Source organism: Ochotona curzoniae, unplaced genomic scaffold (genome assembly GCF_017591425.1).
Source record: "Ochotona curzoniae isolate NIBS_2020 unplaced genomic scaffold, NIBS_Ocur_1.0 scaffold_4763, whole genome shotgun sequence".
NCBI lineage: Eukaryota > Metazoa > Chordata > Mammalia > Lagomorpha > Ochotonidae > Ochotona > Ochotona curzoniae.
The window spans coordinates 4,458,262-4,476,413 of NW_024467123.1; the positions used below are offsets into that span (position 1 = coordinate 4,458,262).

The following is an 18,152-nucleotide window of genomic DNA, read 5'->3' on the forward strand; positions in this document are numbered from 1 at the left end:
AAGTCCCTGGGGCGCAGCAGGAACCCACTTGCGAGCTGGGCGGCCTCTGTCAGCCAGGCCAGGAGCTCCGGCCTGCACTCACCGGGTGGGCCGGCCCCGGCCACTTCCTCTCTTTGTTGTTCCTGTGTTTTCTTTGCCTTGGGAGAGACAACTTAAGGTGACGTCACTGGTAGTTTCTGGAGTCAGTCTTTGAGAGCAAGCCCTCACGGAGCCCAGAACTAGCCCGCGCCGCCCACGGGGACCATGATCCTCATACTGCTCTTTTGTCTCGGGGGTCCGCTGGGCTGGGCCCAGGTTCTGGACACCAGCGTCTCTGAGCCGTGGAGTCTCAGGCCACCAGGGACAAGGGCTGAAGACCTTGACCCGGACCCTGCCCGACGGTAAGGGGGTGCAGTGCTTGGGCAGAGGTTATGGGGGCAGAATCAGCATCTCAGCTTAGCTCCAGCAGGTCCTCGCTGGGCCTGAACTCGCATCTGTGAAATGGGTTAACACCATCTATCTTCTGGTCCAGCCACAAGGCTGACCAATAGCCAGCCTTGGCTTCAAGGGACTGCCTCCAAACAGCCTGTCCTGGGTACCACAGTTCTGGCTCAGGAATGACAGGGTGCTCCATGCCTGACGCCACCACAGGGAAAGGGGGTGGTGGTACCTGGAGTTTGGTCAGGATAGGTTCAGCAAGTTCTAGATCTTTCCAGCTGGCTTGGCTGTGGTTCTTACCCTTCTAGAAAAATCAATCAGGACAGCTCAACCCCAGCCAGACTGGCCCATCCCCAAGCTCCAGCAGGCCTGGGAGTGAGAATTTGCTTGAGTGCCCAGGGGGACCTGAGCCTGAATTGACAGGGCACTCTGTACCTGCTGAGCCCTATGGAGACTGTGATGTCTAAAGTCTTGAGCCTCCAGGCTTCCCAATGACCCAGCACACCATTCACCAGCACTCTGCTGGCCAAGGTCAGGGACCCTCTTGCTGACAAGGGGCTGAGCCTGGGCGTCGCCCCCTCCCTAGGATGGAGGTAGCAGGTGCCACTGGCTGGGTCAGGCACCCTGCCAAGCAGGATCGGTTAACATCCTGCTCTGGCCATTTATAGAGAAGGAGCCCAAGGCTCTGAGAGGCTGAGCAGTCTGCCTTAGGTCACACAGCCCAGGAAAGCTGCGTCAGCTCTGACTCCAGAACACAAGCTACAGCCCCCACATGCTCCTACTCCCACCTCATGGGTTCCCTTACCCCCAGGTCACCTGCATCTGTGCGTGTGTGGGAGGGGTGACCTGGAGGGGGACAAGGGCTGCATCGCGCCGACCGTGAGTCTCCCATATGTGGGGATGGAAGTCGCCGGGCTGGCCCTTGTGTCTGCCTGTGTGGACAGAGCTCACTTCCAGGTGCATGGCAGCGGAGTGAGGAGCTTGTATAGGCCAGGCTCTCATGAGGGAGGGGCCAGAGAGGCTGGGGGCTTGTGGGTGCCTCCGTCCCCACTCCCACTCAGGGCTTGGAGGTGCAGGTGGCTGTGGTGTGGGGAGCTCAGTGCCCATCTCCAGGTTCAGCAGCCCCCTTCCCAGAGCTGCCAGCCTCTGGCCCCAGCCACTGGGTCTCTCTCATCTCTGCAAGGTGGAGGAGGGTGCACACTTTGCTATGGCTGGAGCTAGGCTGCCTGGGCGGGGTCTCCGCATACAGAGGGTGCCGTGTCTGTGGCCCCCAGCCGGCCCAGCTACCCCCAACCTGCTGGGCTTTCCTTCCCACACTCCCGGAGGTGCCTGAGCCCCACAGGCGCCATCGGCCAAGGAGCAGAGGCAACCGCAGGAGCTGGTGAGAAAGGAAGGAAGCACGGTCGCTTCCTGGGCTGACAGCTTTGCTTCCCGTCTGTCCTGCTGACCCTGCTCCTCCTGCCTGCCGCCAGCTGCAGCTGGAGCAGGCGACTGCTCTACTGGCTAGCTCAGGCAGCAGGAGCAGCCCCCACCCCCACCCCCTGCCAGGGCCAGGCCAGCGCGTGCATCCCACACCCGGTTCTTGAAGCCCCATGGGAAAGGCTGAGCTGTTGGTGCTTAATGAGGTGTCACCCAGGGATGGTCAGATCGCAGGTGGCGGAGGAACCCGACAGAGCTCTCTATGTTGGGCTCAGGGAGCCATTGGTGGGAGCCTTGGGACTCCTTCCAGATGCCTTGCCGGGACTTGCCACCCTCGGGGAGATGAGTCTGTGACGGGACCCTAGGGAGCCCAGCACCCAGAGGTGTTGCTGCTACAGCATTCCTGGACACATCCCCCAGAGCCACAGAGGCTCTTGAATACTAAGCTAGAGCTGGGGGGTGGGGGAGTGGGGAGAAGTCCCTGGCCACTCAACTGCAAACCCCACTTCATGTGTCCTGCCCTCTGCAGCAGGGGTGCTGGCTAGAGAAGGGGCTTGGCTCATGGTATCAATGGACCCTGAGCACCAGCTCCCAGCCTCTCATACAACAGGATATCTGTGGTTTTGCAGCAGCCCAGAGGGGGTACACCCTGTTGCTGGAGCAGGCTGGAGCCTGGGCTGGGGGTGAGGGTGGGGTGGGTCTCCCAGGGCTGCTGCACCTGCTGCTCCTGGGGCTCAGAGCCCTCAACAAGAACAAGGCAGGAGCGCCCACGCCCTCAACTCCCTCGTGGCTGCTTGGGGTCAAGGCTTCCTCCCAGAGGCTTCTCCGCCAACGCCCCTGTCCGGCTCAGGGACAAAGCCTGGAGAGTTTGTCCCCTGGGAAATCACGTTAATGGCTGCTGAGAATTCGCCCTCCTTCCCCAGGAAGCCTCAGGGACCAGCAAGAGCTGCGGGGGTGGGGAGAGCGTGGAGGGAGAGGCTGCTAAGTGCTCTGGCCACCCCAGCCGCCCATCCATTATACTGCAGGCTCTGCTCTTTGCCACACCCACCTGGACTGGGAGAGGGGCCTGGCTGAAGGTCATTGCGGTCCACTGAGGAGAAGGGAGGGGAAGAAAAGGAGAGGAGAGGAGGGGAGGAGGGGAGGAGAGCAGGGGAGGGGAGGAGAGGGAAGGGAAGGGAAGAGGAACCCAGCTCCTCCATTGTAAAGCCTTGTACACATGGGCGGAACATGAAGGCGGCAGGGACAAGTGCAGGCTCAGAGGACAGTGAGCACCTGCCCCCAGGGCCCCAGGGAGATGAAGACCACCCCATTCTGCCGGGGGTGGGGTGGCTCCCCAGTGTCAGAGGGCCAGAGGCGCAGAGGCGGCAAGAACAATACACACTTGAGCAGCTGGGTCAGGGTCACTGGTGCCAAGGCCAGCCAGGAGCTGCCAAGAGCTGGAGGAAGCCAAGGCAAGGGCCAGGAATGTTCCCAGGGCCTCTGGGCCAGCAGCCTGCACACTGTGTGCCAGGGCTGGGAGTGGGGGTAGCGTGGGCAGCAGGAGCCCAGGGGAGGGGCTGGTCCGGAGAAAGTTCCAGAGCAGGAAAAGTGGGCAGCCGTTTCCCGCTCCAGGAGCCAGAGGTGGAAAGTCCCAGTCACTCCAGGCCTTCCATCAGGCCAGAGGGTGGGCGGGTGTGGAGCTGACCGCTGTTCAGAGGGGCCCCTCCTCACTCCTCAGTGTCAGAGCCTCTGCATGGGGTGCTGACGCAGGTGCAAGGCCTGCTCTATGCATAATCAGTGGTGAGCAGAGCCCTGGGACTCTACCCACTGATGCCAAGAGTACCCATCACGCAGTCATTCAACCATACCTGTCCCCAACACAGCCAGATACACACGGGCAAAGTCCATCTCCCCCACCAAGACCCTGCTTTTCCTAGGGGTGGGCCTACCTTCCAGAAGCTTCCAGGGGTAATTTCCAGGCCTGAGCATCTGCACAGATGGACACTGTCTGCATCACCCCAGAGTGCTGGGTCCACCCAGCATGGGTGAACACTCCTCCTGTCCAAGCTTCTATGGGTCCCCTCTCCACCACTGAGGAGTCTATGGGCTTCAGTGCCTGCCCACTGGGCCATCAGCTTCTGTGCCCGCCTCTCTGCTCAGCGCAGGTCTCGGTGACCAGAAGAAAACCCCTCTTTCTCGGCTGTTCACCTCCATTTTTCCTTCAAAGGGAGAGGATTTCATTTTATTATTATCTTTTCAAGTTTTGCTTATTTATTTGAAGGAGAGAGAAGGAGAGACAGATGGTCCAAACTCTTCACTCCCCAAGTGGCCGCACAGCTAGAGCTGAGCTAATCTGAAGCCAGCCAGGAGCTTCTTCCAGGTCTCTGATGCAGGTGCAGGGTACCAAGACTTTGGGCCACCCTCGGCTGCTTTCCCAGGCCACAAGCAGGGAGCTGGATGGGAAGTGGAGCCGCTGGGACTTGAGCCAGTGCACTGATGAGGGATGCTGGCACTGGTATCAAGGGCTAGGCCCCAGCACGGCCAGGCCTTGCTTTCTCTGTCTTGGTGACAAATTTGATTCCAAACTCCCAGCCAGCCATCCACATCGCCCTTGACCATGCTTGTCCTACCAGCTGAGTCTTCAGCGATGCCGCCCCCAGGGCTCCTGTGCTTGGTCAGTCCTCACTGGCTCCCTGTGTGCCCTCACTCTCAGTCATCATTGCCCAAGGCTGGGCACTCTTCACCCCATTTCTGGTTGGAGTCTGCATTTCCAGTCCTTGTGTGTCCCTTCTCCTTGGCTTTTTCTTGGATACAACGCCACTTCCTGTGGCACACAGGTATCCAGGAATGGGCTGGGGTGGGGCGGGGGTGTGTGCTACAGAATCCCTCCAGCAGCTACAGCCTGCTGGTGCCCAGGCTTGACCTTGGCGAGTCTCCTTGAACCTGTTGGCCTGAGGCCCAGAGTCTTCCTCCCCAAGCTCAGGATGGTTTGGTCAGGTTTCTGGCCTGGGCAAGGGCAGTTCCCTGGGTGGGGGAGTGTGTGGCCCGTGCGTACCTGGAGATGACTTCCTCTGGCTGATAGCTGACTCTGCACTGATGGCGATGGCCCTGGGGATGCAGGTCTCACGGTGCTTGAAGGGGAGTGTGTGTGTGTGTGTGTGTGTGTGTGTGTGTGTGTGTGTGTGTGTGATGGCTGGCCTCATATCCCACGTACTCAGAAGACCCCTCCCCTCTGGAATCCGGGGTTTACTTGTATCATTAGTGGTTTCCTGCCCGGGTTTGGGGGGTCCTAGTCTTTGGGCATGGGGATCTGTTTCTCTTCTTTCAGGGGAATTTCTTTAACTTTACCTGCTGCCAGTGCCCTAAAATTTCTTTTCTGGGAGGCAGGGGCGGCAGGGGAAAGCAGATTTAAACTAATGGCACCCCAGCTGGGTGCCAGTTCAAGTCTCGGCTGCCCATGGCTTCCCATGCTCTGGGACGTGCCAACTTCTCAGCCTGGGAATATGAGTGCACCCCGTGGACCGGGTGACTCACTGTGGCCGCTGTCCTTGGCTTCTCTCAGGGGTGGCCAGGGCTCTGTGCTGACTTGGTTGAAGGTGGAGAGGCTGTGGCTGCAGCGGCCAGGCCGGGAGGGCCTGCTGCACTTTCCCGAACACAATCCCTAACCATGCCTGATGGCTGCCAGACCAAGACCAGCTCCAGCGAGCAAATTCCAGCCCCTCCAGCAGCCACATAATGGGCATTCTGCCCAGCCAGTCCCCCTGGCAACACAGCTTCACAGCACATTTCCATAATGGCTCTAATGGGCCCGGCCAGTGAATGAGAGCCCTTGCTGCAGCAGGCCAAGGCAGGACTATCAACTGGGCAGGCTGCCAGAGGCCTGGGGTGCTGTGCAGGAGCCCTTCCTTGCCAGGAGACACACAACTGGGCTGCTGCAGCCATTCATTCAGTAGAAGGCATCCCGTTCCCCTGCTCTCCCCACCTTGCCTCGCTCAAGGTCACACAGGCAGATGTGCCGAGCGGCAGAACCCAGCACTGGAGCCAGGAGACACGGCACCAGCTATGCAGGTGGCCTTGCTGTGTTGCCCTGGTGGAGGCTTCTGGAAGGCATTGGAGCAGGTGCCTTCCCCGCCAGGTGGGGTCTGTGATGGCTCTGGAATCAGGAACAGCTAACACAAAGGACTTCCTTCTCAGGCTCTCTGTCACTCTGCAAGTGGCTTCGCTGGCCCCACGCGGGGCCAGGCTAGGGGCTTCATCCGGGTTTCCCTCGTGAGTGGCAGGGATCCAGGCTCTTGAACCATTCTCTGCTGCTTTTCCAGGCACCTTCACAGGGATCTGGATTGGAAATGGAGTACCCTGGACTCAAACCAGGGCCTCTATGGGACACAGGCATTGCAGGCCATGGTTTAATCTGCTGTGTCACCATGCCTGCCCCTCCTTTTGGTTTCTAGGAGGGATCCTGGGGAATCTTGGGTCTAGCTCAGGAGCCCCCTGTTCTGGCTCATTTTCCAGGAACTGGTGCCCATACCAGAAGTCCAAGTTGGTCACCTATGTAGCCGCTTGCAAAACAGAGAAGTTCCTGGTGCACTCCCAGCAGCCATGTCCCCAGGGACAGCCAGACTGCCAGACACCCAAAGTCATGTGAGTGCACCCTGTGAGCCCCGGGCGGGGCGGGCTGGGTCGGGGTGGGGGGCATGCTGGACTCACTGAGTCTTGCTCCCCAGGTACCAAATGGCCCCGAAGCTGGTGTACCAGGTTAAGCAGAAGGTGCTGATGTCGGTGGACTGGAGGTGCTGCCCAGGCTTCAGGGGCCCCGACTGCCAGCACTACGGTAGGGCTTCTGGCAGCCCTTTCCCCCCTGACCTCTGAGTTCAGAGGTCACGCAGCCCTCCCCACGCCCCCACCAGACTCCAAGGCCAACATCTGATGCTTCCCTCTGCAGACCCCACGGCAGTCTCAGATCCTGCAGAGCCTGGCGACTGGAGCAGGCTGGGCAGCTCGGAGCACGGTGAGCTGCATGGGGTGGGGGGCGGGGCCCTGGGGTGGGGCTGTGTCCAGACCTTCCTCCGGGAGTCCTCAGCAGCCCCCTTCTCTCCTTGACCCCATTCCCTGAGTGGGGCCGTCTGGTCCAGCCCGGAAGCCCACCCGGGCGCCCACCCGGGCAGGCCGTTGGCTGCCCCCTAGAGTCAGCAGGGGGTAACAGATTATCACAGCTGAGTGTTCCAAAGTTGGCTCCCTCAGGTGGATTGGCAAGGACTGTGATGGAGGATGCCACAGTTGATTAAGCATGTCTGTTGTGTTTGTGGCAGGGTGGGTAAAGGCTCCTGTCCTGTGTGTTTTTTCTTTGTGAGCTAAAGGCTGCTAAGCGATGGCTCAGAGGACCCCAGGGGGCGCCTCATCTGTTCCTCTTTATGCCCTGCCCCTCTTCCCCCTTGCATCTCCTTCTCTGGGCCTCACCATCTTCCCCGGGCCTGGAGAGTGAGCATGTCCTATATGCAATCAGGCCCCTTGGCTGTGGAGGTGCAGCAGCAGCAGGGTCAGCAGCAGCCCCCGCAGGGAGGATTCCAGAACGACATGCAGCCAGGGCTGGATGGCCTTCCAGACCCTTGGAAGGCCCCAGCCGGGAACCTCACAGTCGCTGGGATGGAGACCAATCACACGGAGCTTGGTGAGTGGCAAGCTAGGGGCTGGGGGGGTTCCCAGCTGAGGAAATGGGGGTGGATGGCCCAGATCCCAGCGGCCCCTGCAGTGGCCCAGCTGCGGAATGGGGTGAGCAGGATGCTCGTGTGACCCTGGGCCCCTCGTAGGCTTTCCTGGCAGGGCCTTGGAGCAGGTGCTCCTGCACCACGCCGACACCTTCCTGCAACGGCACCTGGGCTCCATCTGGAAGAACTTCAACGACAGCCTGCATAGCCTGGCCCAGGCAGTGAGGAACCTGTCCCTGGATGTAGAGGCTAACCGCCAGGCCATCCAAAGGGTTCAGGAGGACGTAGTGGCCAGAGCTGATGTCCAAGAGCTTGGGGCCAAGTTTGAGGCCAAGGTGCAGGAGAATGCCCAGCGGGTTGGGCAGCTGCGGCAGGCGGTGGAGGAGCACCTGCACGCCCAGCTCCAGTCCCTGCGCCACTCGCTCTCCGAGTTCCAAACCGACGTGGACGCCAGGCTGAAGCAGCTACACAAGGCCCAGGAGTCCCCGGGAAGCCATGGTGGCCTGGAGGCGGCCGCCAAGCCGGAGCCCGACAGCCTGCACGCCAGGCTGGGCCAACTGCAGCGGAACCTGTCGGAGCTGCACGCGGCCCTGGGCCGCAGGGAGGAGGAACTGCAGGGCACCCTGGGGGACGTGAGTGCCACCTTGGCCCAGCACAGCGAAGAGATCAAAGAGTTATACTCAGAGTCGGACGAGACCTTCGACCAGATCAGCAGGGTGGAGCGGCAGGTGGAGGAGCTGCAGGTGAACCACACGGCGCTGCGCGAGCTACGAATAATCCTGATGGAGAAATCGCTCATCATGGAGGAGAACAAGGAGGAGCTAGAGCAGCAGCTCATGGAGCTCAATGTGACGCTGCAGCAGCTGCAGGGCGGCCAGGCCGACCTCCTCAAGTACGCCAAGGATTGCAACTGCCAGCGGCTCTACCTGGACCTCGACGTCATCCGGGAAGGCCAGAAGGGCACCACGCGAGCCCTGGAGGAGGCGCAGCTGAGCCTGGACGAGCAGCGCCGGCTGGACAGCTCCTCGCTGCAGGCCCTAAGCAGCGCCGTGGACGCTGTGGCACAGGCCGTGGACGCGCGCAAGGCCGAGGGCGAGCAGGCGCGCGCCGATCGAGCGCGGCTCCGGAGCCAGCTGCAGGCAGTGCACGGCGAGGTGGGTGCGTTGCAGGCGGCCGCCGGCCCGCTGCGCGCCGAGGTGCAGCGGCTGCACAGCGCCTTCGCCGCGCTGCTGCACGACGCGCTGCGCCACGAGGCCGTGCTGGCCGCCCTCTTCGGGGAGGACGCGCTGGAAAGGCTGTCGGAGGACGAGGCCAACCCACTGCCTCTGCGCTATGAGCAGATCCGCACTGGCCTGCAGGACGCCGCCAGCGGGCTGCAGGAGCAGGCGCTCGCCTGGCATGCTCTGGCGGCCCAAGTGGCCACCCTGGAGCAGCTGGTGAAGCAGCGCCTGGAGCCCCCTCAGGACTCCCTTCCGGAAGAGGCTGGTGCTGCGACCCTGGCCCAGCTTCAGGGCCTGATGACGGAGGTCATATCCCAAGTCAATAGCCTCCGGCATTGCTGCGAAGCCCCCGGGGCTGCCCCCTTCAACAGTTCGCTCCAAGGTCTCTCCAGTGTGCTGTCAGCCACGCAGCACGACCTGGAGCAGCACCGGCAGCTCTTCAACCGGCTGTTTGACAACTTCCAGGAGCTCCTGGACACCAACGTCAGCTTGGACCTGAGCAAGCTGCAGACCTTGGTGAGCAGGAAAGAGAGGAAGCAGCAGAAAGGCCTAGACGGCTCCCGGAAGAGGGACAAGAAGCAGGTGCAGCCCTGGGCGGATGCAGGCGCCCCAGTGCCCATGCCGAGGGGCCCAGGTGGGCTCTGGGGGACAGGTGAGTTTCCGGGCTGGGGCTGGGCTCCTATGCTGGCAGCAGCGCTTTGGTCTTCAAAGGGGCTGGAGCTAATTAGGAGAATAGTAAGATCCCAGGCACCTGGACATGGGGTGTTACACAGCTTTTCAGGGCTGTGCGCCTCTGAAGCCATCTGAAGTATGATGGCGTGGAAGTTACCAGAATCATAGCTCATTCTGTAGCACTGGCTTTCCAGGCTCCTGACAGGGGCTGCCTGTCCACCCCAACTGCAGTGGGAGCTGGAGCCACTTGGGGGACACTGCTCCGTGTCCCAAGTGGGTCCCCCTGCAGTGTCCTTCTTCCAAGTCAGCCAGGCATGCAGCAGGAAGCACCATCCTGTGACCCAGAGGGGCTCCCCACTGGGGGGACGCGTGACCTGTGTCAGTTCCAAATCCAGATCAGCAGTCTCCGAGGGTGCTGGCTCTTCCTGTTTGTTCCTGACACACACCGGGTCTGGCAGCTGGGCCTGGAGCTCAAGTACTCGGGCAGCCCACCCTCCCACACGGTCCCTTTGGAGGTGGCCCTGCAATGGCATGTCCCCCAGGGACTCTGCCCTCATAGCCCGGACCACTTCTGCAGAGGATAGGCTGCCACTTTGGCCAGCTGTACCTGGTGCATCTGGCACGGGGTTGGGTGTGGGAAGGAGTCCAGGGCTTGGCTGCCTCCATGCACCCTCCAAATGGCCCATGGGCTCCAGTATCTCTCTCCTCCGTTTCTGGCCCAGCATGATGATCTCACTCTCAACCTTTGAGGATGGCTTGTGAATCATGAGTAGGAGGCCTAGGACAGTCACTGTCTCCCACTGCCCCCAGTACCTCCAGGCTGAAGCTGTGCCTGCATGCACCAATTCTAGGATCTGCCTTCCTTGTGTGATGCTAGGATGGCCTGGGTGGGCCTGATAGTGTAGCACTGTCTAGCCCTGCAGTATTTGTTCTTTCACGATATTGCTTCCTTAAAAAGAGAGTGGGTTCTGTATTTCTCTTGCAGGGTGGCTGCAGGGCTTGCGTTGTACGCTGTGAGGAAGCACCCACGGTGTAGTTGCACCTGTTGGGTGCACGGGACGCCGGCAGAGGGCGCTGAAGGCGGGCCTGTCTTCTGCTGGGCGATGGCTCCCTCTGCTGGGCGTGACGGGGAACTGCAGAGCTGGCACTTGCTCAGCAATTGCCTTGTTCAGACTCGCAATCAGGAAAGCTGGTGCCACCGAGAACTTGTCATTCACAGAATTCTCCCAAATTTGGACTGGGGACTAGCAGAGCTGGGGCTATCGCTGACTGCTCTGCAGACTACAGGCCCCCCCTCTGATAAGCAGGTGCTGGGAGTCTTAACCCCTGGAGAGTGGACAGGGAGGGAACCCAGGAGACACGTGTCCTTGCAGGCACCAAGGTCCTTGTAGCTGGAGCCCGATCAGCACTCAGACACAGGCCCAGCCTTCCTGGCTGGGCAGCAGGCTACTTCCTGGCTCACGTCTGTGTCCTGTGCAAGCTTGGTGCTTCGGAGTGTGTGTGTGTGTGTGTGTGTGTGTGTGTGTGTGTGTGTGTGCGCACGCGCAGTAAGGGTTGAGCATCTGGGTGAGGAGGTGAGGAAGACTTTAGCTGCTGAGCTGCCACACTGGACCCTGTTTTAAAAAATGTATTTTGAGGGCCCTGCATGGTAGCCTAGTGGTTAAAGTCCTTGCCTTGCGTGCACCAAGATCCCATATGGGCGCCAGTTCATGTCCCGGCGGCCCGCTTCCCATCCAGCTCCCTGCTTGTGGCCTGAGAGAGCAGTTGAGGACGGCCCAAAGCCTTGGGACCCTGCACCCATGTGGGAGATCCAGAAGAAGCTCCAGGCTCCTGGTTCCTGGCTCCTGGCTTCAGATCAGCTCAACTCCAGCTGTTGCAGCCACTTGGGGAGTGAATCAGTGGAAGGAAGATCTTCCTCTGTCTCTCCTCCTCTCTGTATATCTAGTGTTACAATAAAAATAAGTAAATCTTTTAAAAACTGTATTTGAAGGGCAGAGTTCAGGGAGGAGGAGAGAGTGTGGCAGTGGGTGACAGAAGGAGGGGTAACACTTCTATGTGATGACGATTCATTCTCCAAGCGGATGCAATGGCTGGGATGGCGCCAGGCCCCAGCCAGGAGCTGGGAGCTTCAGCTGGATCCCCCACAAGAGTGCAGGGGCTTGGCGCACTTGGACCGTCCTCTGCTGCTTTACTAAGCACATAGTATGGGAGCTGGATTGGGAATGGAACAGCCGGGACTCGAACTGGCACCCATATGGGATGCTGAAGCTTCTGGGGCACAACGTCACTCCCCCAAAGTGCTTCATTAAAATGTACAACAGTTGGGAACGTTTGCTCCTCCCTGCTGGGGAGAAACGCCTGGCTATTCGGCCTGCCCCCAAAGGCCCCGGGGGGCTGGTGGTGCCTGGCAGCCTGGTGCCCTGGGGCTGATGGCCGCAGAGCAGGGCGGTAGTGGGCTCACTGAGCATGGTTCTCTCTGTTGCAGGCTCCCCTGTGGCTTTCTATGCCAGCTCTTCCCAAGGGGCTACTGCCCCACAGATGGTGGCATTTGACGTGGCATCCATCAACTTCGGCGGTGGCTACCTGCCCCAGCATGGCTACTTCGTGGCACCTGAACACGGCATCTACCTGCTGGTGGTGAGCGTTGAATTCGGCCCCGGTCCAGGTACCGGGCTGCTGGTGCCGGGTGGCTCCGGCAGGACCCCAGTCTCCATTGCCAAGCAGAGGGATGATGGAAGCGCTGCCACCACCTCGGCCTTGCTGGAGCTACAGAAGGGCGAGAGAGTGTGGCTCGAGCTGACCCAGGGCTCCGTCACCCCGGGCACCCAGGGCACTACCTTTGGCGGCTTCCTGCTGTTCAGGACTTGAACCACTGTCCTCAGGATTCACCAAGGACCCTGAAGCCGAGGCTGAGGCTGGGGACTGGAGACCCAGGGTCACCCAGCCTAGGGGCGTCCGCGGGTTCCTCGCCTCTCTCTGGGCGGGACTTGGACCTGGGGAAGGGTCCCAGGGGCGGGGCTCAGCACGCCCCAGTGGCTTGGAAAACTCCAATTTTTTTTGACATGCCCTGCATTCCAGAACTTGTGGTGGTGGTGGTGGTGGGGGGGGGGGGTTGTGCTCTCTGGTCCCCTGCTAGCATTCCCATTGGGGAATGCTTTCCAGAGAGGTGGCATTTGGGGACAATAGAGGAAGCTGACCTGCAGCCACCATTAGGCCACTGGCCAGTCCCTGCCGGCCTGAAAGAAAAGCTTGGGCGAGCTCCTCCACCATGGGCAGATACTTGCAAGCTCTTCTCCAGTCTGCCACAGCCCCTGTTAATCTGCCATCTCAAATGTGTTCCTTGCCACTCAGAGTGAAGGGCCAGGCAGCAGGCCAAACAGAAACTCAGCTGAGCCAGGTCTCTGCTTGCTGTCCTGGCCCTAGCCTGGTGCTCCCTAGGGCTTCTGCCAGGGACAGGGGCTGACCAGGACATGCAGGGAGACTGGGACACCCCCTCCGTACTGATCGGCTCTGGAATAAAGCGATGCTCTCCTGGGCTCCGTCTCGTTTCCTTCCAGAGAGCCAAAGTACTTGGTCCAGCAGGCAGGAAGGTGGGATGCAGTGACCTTCCAGGGCACTTGGGGTGTCATAGGTTCGGCCGATCCTGCAGAAAGCCCTCCGTGGCTCCCACCCCCACATCAGCAGGCGTGTTGCTGTAGCCTGGACACCCAGCTTGGAGCTGCAGTGATCGGTCTCAACATTGGAAAGGCACTTGGGAGAGTGAATGAGTGGATGGAAACGTGCTCTCTCAAATACATAACTGTTTAAAAAAATGACAAATCCTGAACAAATAGGGCTGGGAAGGCAGACACCCTGTTTTCAGAATAAGGAACCGTTTTTGGAGCGGGAGATGGGAGGTGATATTTGCTGAGTAGTCTCCGAAGACCATCCGATTGCCATGAGCGCTGACCAGGTTCACCAGCAACCCAGCCGAGTTTCTCTCCCGCAAGGCGCTGTGCACTCCGCGTGCTAATGCTGCCGCTAGCACTTGAGCATGGCTGCCACTCTTCCCCGCGGGCCCAGCCACAGCCCTCTCTCGACTCTGCCTACCTGCAGAGGGCAAGCGGCCAGTCCAACAAGCACTCATTTTCAATGTGCAGGAATTTACTATCTGGACCACAGCTCTCAGATGTCCCAACTCCAACTGCCTGCCCTGACCAAGGACTGTGGGTCGCCAGGAGCCTTGTTGCCAGTGAGCCACACCCTGCTGTGCAGCTTCTCCTGTACAGGCTGGCTACCTTCAGTGGACCATGTCTCCAAGGTCCAGGTTGTACTGTCCCAAGGATGGAAGCAAAGCTTGGTATGAAGTAGCACCTAACTTACTAAAGTGTGACGTGGCAGAAATGGCCGGCGCACTGGCAACCATGAAGAGGCACTTCTAAGTGAACACAGATTTGACACAGTTGGGATCTGGGTGAAATGGAGCCCCTTGGAAGGTTTATGTCCGTCTGGGAGGGGGAGGCCTAGACTGTTCCACATCTCCGCTTTGGGGTCACCATTTTTACAGATAGAAGAAACCTATGTCCTCCATCGTGTGGCATCAGAGCGTAAACTGTTACTCTTCAAGGCCAAAGGGCCCCTGTGTGCCTTCTGTAAGAAGCCACCTCCAAACGTACCTTACGAGCCACCTACCAGCACCAGCTCTGATGACGGTGTCGCACATCCAGTGCTCTAGGGGAAAGCATGGGTCGGGAGGCACACGGCAACACCTCAGGCCTGTGGCTCCCCATCTTGAACAAGCCCGGCATCTTCTAAAAGGTGCCTTCCACTAGTCTTAGTTTTAGGATCAGCTAAGAATTTTGTGCAAGCATGGCCAGTAATATTGGTTATATTTTCCAAAACAAACCAAACATCCAACAGGGGCTCCATTACAGAACAAATGCTCCCATCTACTTGGTGGAATACCATGAAGCCACTATTAACGCCCGTGAAGCATATTCAATGCATACTGTTATCTTTTGCACTGTGTCTAGTGGTAAAGTCCGGAAGTCTGACAGGATTTGGCTCTGCGGGCCTTGGTTTCCCCACATTTCTGCCCTGAGCGTCCCCCTCCGCCACCAGAGAGCATGCCGAGTTTTGAAGGAAAACTGCTTTTGCCGCTGTAGGTACGTGACGGCCATGTGCACAGGCCGGTGGCCGCAGCACGCACTAACTCGTCGCAGAATCTCACCACACCCTGGCTTCTGCTCCACAGCCCAAACCAGCACGGCACCACAGAACACATCACTAAGTATACTAAAATAAGGTTATTTACTTAAAAATGATACATTGGACATAATCTGTATATAGAACAAAGCAATTAATGGTAAACTTAATAAGGCACCTTTCAGACCAGATGCTGTACAAAATACATTTAGTGTGTTACATATCAAAGATGAGTCTCTTGGTTTTGGTGTTTTACAATTGCATAATAAAATTGCTCATTTTTACCCTTTCAATATCTATGTACAGTTTCCCTAATTAGGCTATAATGATATCTTTACTTTATACAGTATATACTACATTTTCATTTTTAAATGGAAAGCACAAAGGTCACTCTAAGGGATTAAATAATTCCACTTGAAAGCATAGGACAGAGCATGGGTGCAGCGAGCTAACCCTTGCGGAAGCCGGACGCACGCTTCCCCGTGGGACGGCCGCGACACGAGGCTGCCGGTGGTGCCCAGGGACATCTGCTCCTTCGGGCAGGACTCCCCTCTGTGGTTTCCATGGCGACCCCCAAGACAGCGCGAGTCAAGGATGTGACGATTTTAACATCTGACCTGAGTTGTTTGTGAACACTGCCACTGTTTTCAACAATACAAGAGCTGCAACTCTTCTTTCTGTGCCTGAAAATGTCTTAGATGTTTAGATATAATTCAAAACAATATGTTTGAGAAGAAATGCCTTGTAACGTTAAAAAAAAAATCCACCTTGGAATAAATTATTTAGTATCAGATTTGATCTTGGGGGTTCCCTCGAGATGCCAGATTCTTTGAGAACCGTGCTGGCTTCGTCCTCTAACTGTGGCAGCTGAAAAGCAAGGCCTCGAGTCTCCGTGCAGCGTGGCTCGGGCAGCCGGCTGGCATGCTGCAGGGCAACGGGATCCTCAGGTCACAAGGAAAGGCCACCTGCCACATTTATCAACACTTGCGGACACATGAAGAGGCCGACTCCACCTTATGCCTCAGAAACAGAAGCAAATCCCAACGCACCTTTCCTCCTGGAGCTGTGCAGCAGTAGAAAGAAAACTCACCAAGGCTCTCTGTTTTCACAATCAGGTAGGTTAGGTTTTTGTTTTTATGTTTAAATTACTGAATGGGATGGCTGGCTGAAGGCAGGCATTTGTAAAATGCCGACTTTGGAACTTTGTGGGTTTTATAAATTCGTAGCAGTGGTAGAGGCAGTGTTTCCTGTTACTGGCTGACAGGTTCTTTCATTTTACTAGGTGAACTTCAAATTCAAGAGTAAGATGGGGACAAAGTAGTAAGCTTCATGTAATTTTCTTTTTAGATTTCAGGATCTCAAATCTGGTGGCTGGTAGCCTAGGAAACGTGTTTTATCAAGAAGCAGGTTCTTCAGGGAGTTCCTGGAATCGCCCTCACCAGTCCCAGTGGGCTCATTCCACAGTCATCTCATCTACTCTGCCAGGTTTTTCATTTCTAAGAATAAAGTCTGCCTTTCAGAAGTAAATTTGCTATACTAAGATGACCAAGATTTTTAGTTCATCAAGTAAAAAATGAATCAAGATGAATTTAGACTAAGTTAATGAGATCTAAGTGTTTCAAACCACAGGGCAATTTTGAGTCAGATACACTTCTTGATATGCAGACGGGGACTGTATGTAAAAGGTAAGTTATCTGGTATTCTCAAATGCACACTGACTTCTGTGCACAGACACTTCAGACTCGGATGCATCTTAGATGAAACACAGTGAGCAACCCAAACACTTAAGGCAAGTTTCCAATTTGTGAAATGTGATGTGTAGGTAGATAAAATGTGTGAGTTTTAGCCTTAAAAGACAGCCAGGTTTTTTGATAATTTAAGCACATATGCTGTGAACTGCCTCTGTTTAATTTACACCTTTCTGACCATGTGGGATTAGTGAGATTACATCATACCACATGCCAAAGAAACCATCTCACAGGATGCCCTCACGAGCTGTGTGTCTGGACCAGGAGCTGGCCAGCACAGGTGGCACGGGCAGCTTGGCGGCATCCCTAGAGACAGCTTCTACACATGGTACCGACGAAGTGACAGCTGTGCAGTGCAGTCACACACTGTAACGGGACATGGAGCCCTTGTCCCAACTCTTCACAAGTCGGGGAACGAAAGTCAGGAAGTCTCAAATCCCACTGGACTCGACAGCTACCCACAGACTTCCGTCGGCTCCAACACCCCAGTTTCTAATGGGGGACTCCTTTCATAAAGGAATACTGAGATCTTGACACAGCTCTGCCAGGAGCAAACAAGCCCAGCCACACTTCCTGGTCGCAGCTACATTCACTCTGCACATCCCCCCTGCAGTTCTGCTGGCTCAGGTGCCTACCCTGCCGGTGGGCCGGTTTCCGCAGTATGAAGGGACACGCGAGAGATGGGGTGGGCTGTCAAGGAGCAGGTGTTCTGCAGGCAAAGCACATTACACACAAAACAAATAACTTCCCTTTTAAAAGTGGCTGAGGACGAGGAGCACAGAAGGCACTGGCACCACAGCAACCAGGCTTTCTGCGCAGGCATGGCTGTGTGAGCATGGCTTGTGGCCCTGGAAGCTCCAGCTTCAGACAGGGTGCTTCTCCTGGCAAAACACCCCCCAGAACCACAAAGATGGTGACGGGAGGAAAACAGTCCCAGTGCCCCGGCACTTGAGACTTTGGTCTTCACACCAACGCTGACGCCAGCGGGTGATGTGAGTGGGGGGTGATGCGCCCCACTTCTTGGGAGGAGGGTGCCTCTTGGTTATAGCACAAAGCCACCAGCCGCCAATGTCTCCCTGTGCACGAGGGTATTACGCTCTTCTAGCTCCCAAGGCAGTTCCTATTCCCTCGGTGATCCAGGCAGGCATGACACACTGCCACAGCCCCAGGAGGGTCTCCCAGCTGCTGTCATGTCAAGGCTGCTACCCAGAGGTGAGTGTGCCGGACAGGCTAAGCGTCCTCCAAGAGAAGGCAAAGCGTGGTTCTCCATCTCGGCTGAATTCTCTTCTTAGGCTTTCACGGAAAGCACCACCTAGTGAACAGTGTCTCACAGGAGACTCGTGAATCAGGACTGAAGTCTTGATGTCCATAGAAACCCAATTAAAAAAAAACAAAGGCATCAAATACCACAATGAAAACACAGCTGTCCATATATAAAGAATGAAGTGTCTACAAGCTCTCCGCTTGTATTCTAGAATACAGAAGGACGTGACAGTAGCAGCCTGGGAAGGCGTGGTGTGGGCATGGCCTTGTCCCACGCGGCTCCAGCGATCCCGGGTTGGGCGCAGCCCCCTGCGGTGCAGGCCTGGCCTCTGCACTGCTCACAGTGCTCAGATCTTCACATCCTGTGACTCGACCATCTTGGCAAGTGTCTTCTTGATCCTCAGTGCTGTGAGCCTGGAGGCAGGGTTGTGGGCCCAGCATTCTGACATGAGCTTCAGAACGGCCCGCAGACACTGAAAGCAGAGAGAATGCAGTGAGCAGAGAGGACCCTTGTCACCACGCCCGTCAGCTTTCCTAGGAAGCAA

General features: G+C 57.6%; 2 protein-coding genes across 2 annotated transcripts in view; one reads left to right on the forward strand and one right to left on the reverse strand.

The window, feature by feature from the left end:
• Positions 1-243: 243 nt before the first annotated feature.
• MMRN2 (multimerin 2) lies at positions 244-12,280 on the forward strand. Its single transcript, XM_040970392.1, has 7 exons — positions 244-380; positions 6,328-6,456; positions 6,540-6,646; positions 6,758-6,823; positions 7,319-7,483; positions 7,623-9,392; positions 11,898-12,280. Exons 1-7 carry the CDS (start codon positions 244-246, stop codon positions 12,278-12,280), a joined length of 2,757 nt encoding a protein of 918 aa, XP_040826326.1.
• A 2,398-nt stretch (positions 12,281-14,678) lies between these two features.
• The window catches only part of BMPR1A (bone morphogenetic protein receptor type 1A), a 63,396-nt gene continuing 59,922 nt past the window's right edge, over positions 14,679-18,152 (reverse strand). The window contains exon 12 of the mRNA XM_040970413.1: positions 14,679-18,080. Coding sequence (XP_040826347.1) covers positions 17,955-18,080 — 126 coding nt within the window. The 3' untranslated portion in view covers positions 14,679-17,954. The remainder of the gene's footprint in view (positions 18,081-18,152) is intronic.

Excerpts from the sequence above, each read along its gene's own strand:
- MMRN2 (XM_040970392.1), top strand. The coding sequence starts at position 244 with ATGATCCTCATACTGCTCTTTTGTCTCGGGGGTCCGCTGGGCTGGGCC. Across the intron at positions 6,457-6,539 it reads TGCCAGACACCCAAAGTCAT|GTACCAAATGGCCCCGAAGC; the intron begins GTGAGTGCACCC and ends CTTGCTCCCCAG. Across the intron at positions 7,484-7,622 it reads GACCAATCACACGGAGCTTG|GCTTTCCTGGCAGGGCCTTG; the intron begins GTGAGTGGCAAG and ends GGCCCCTCGTAG.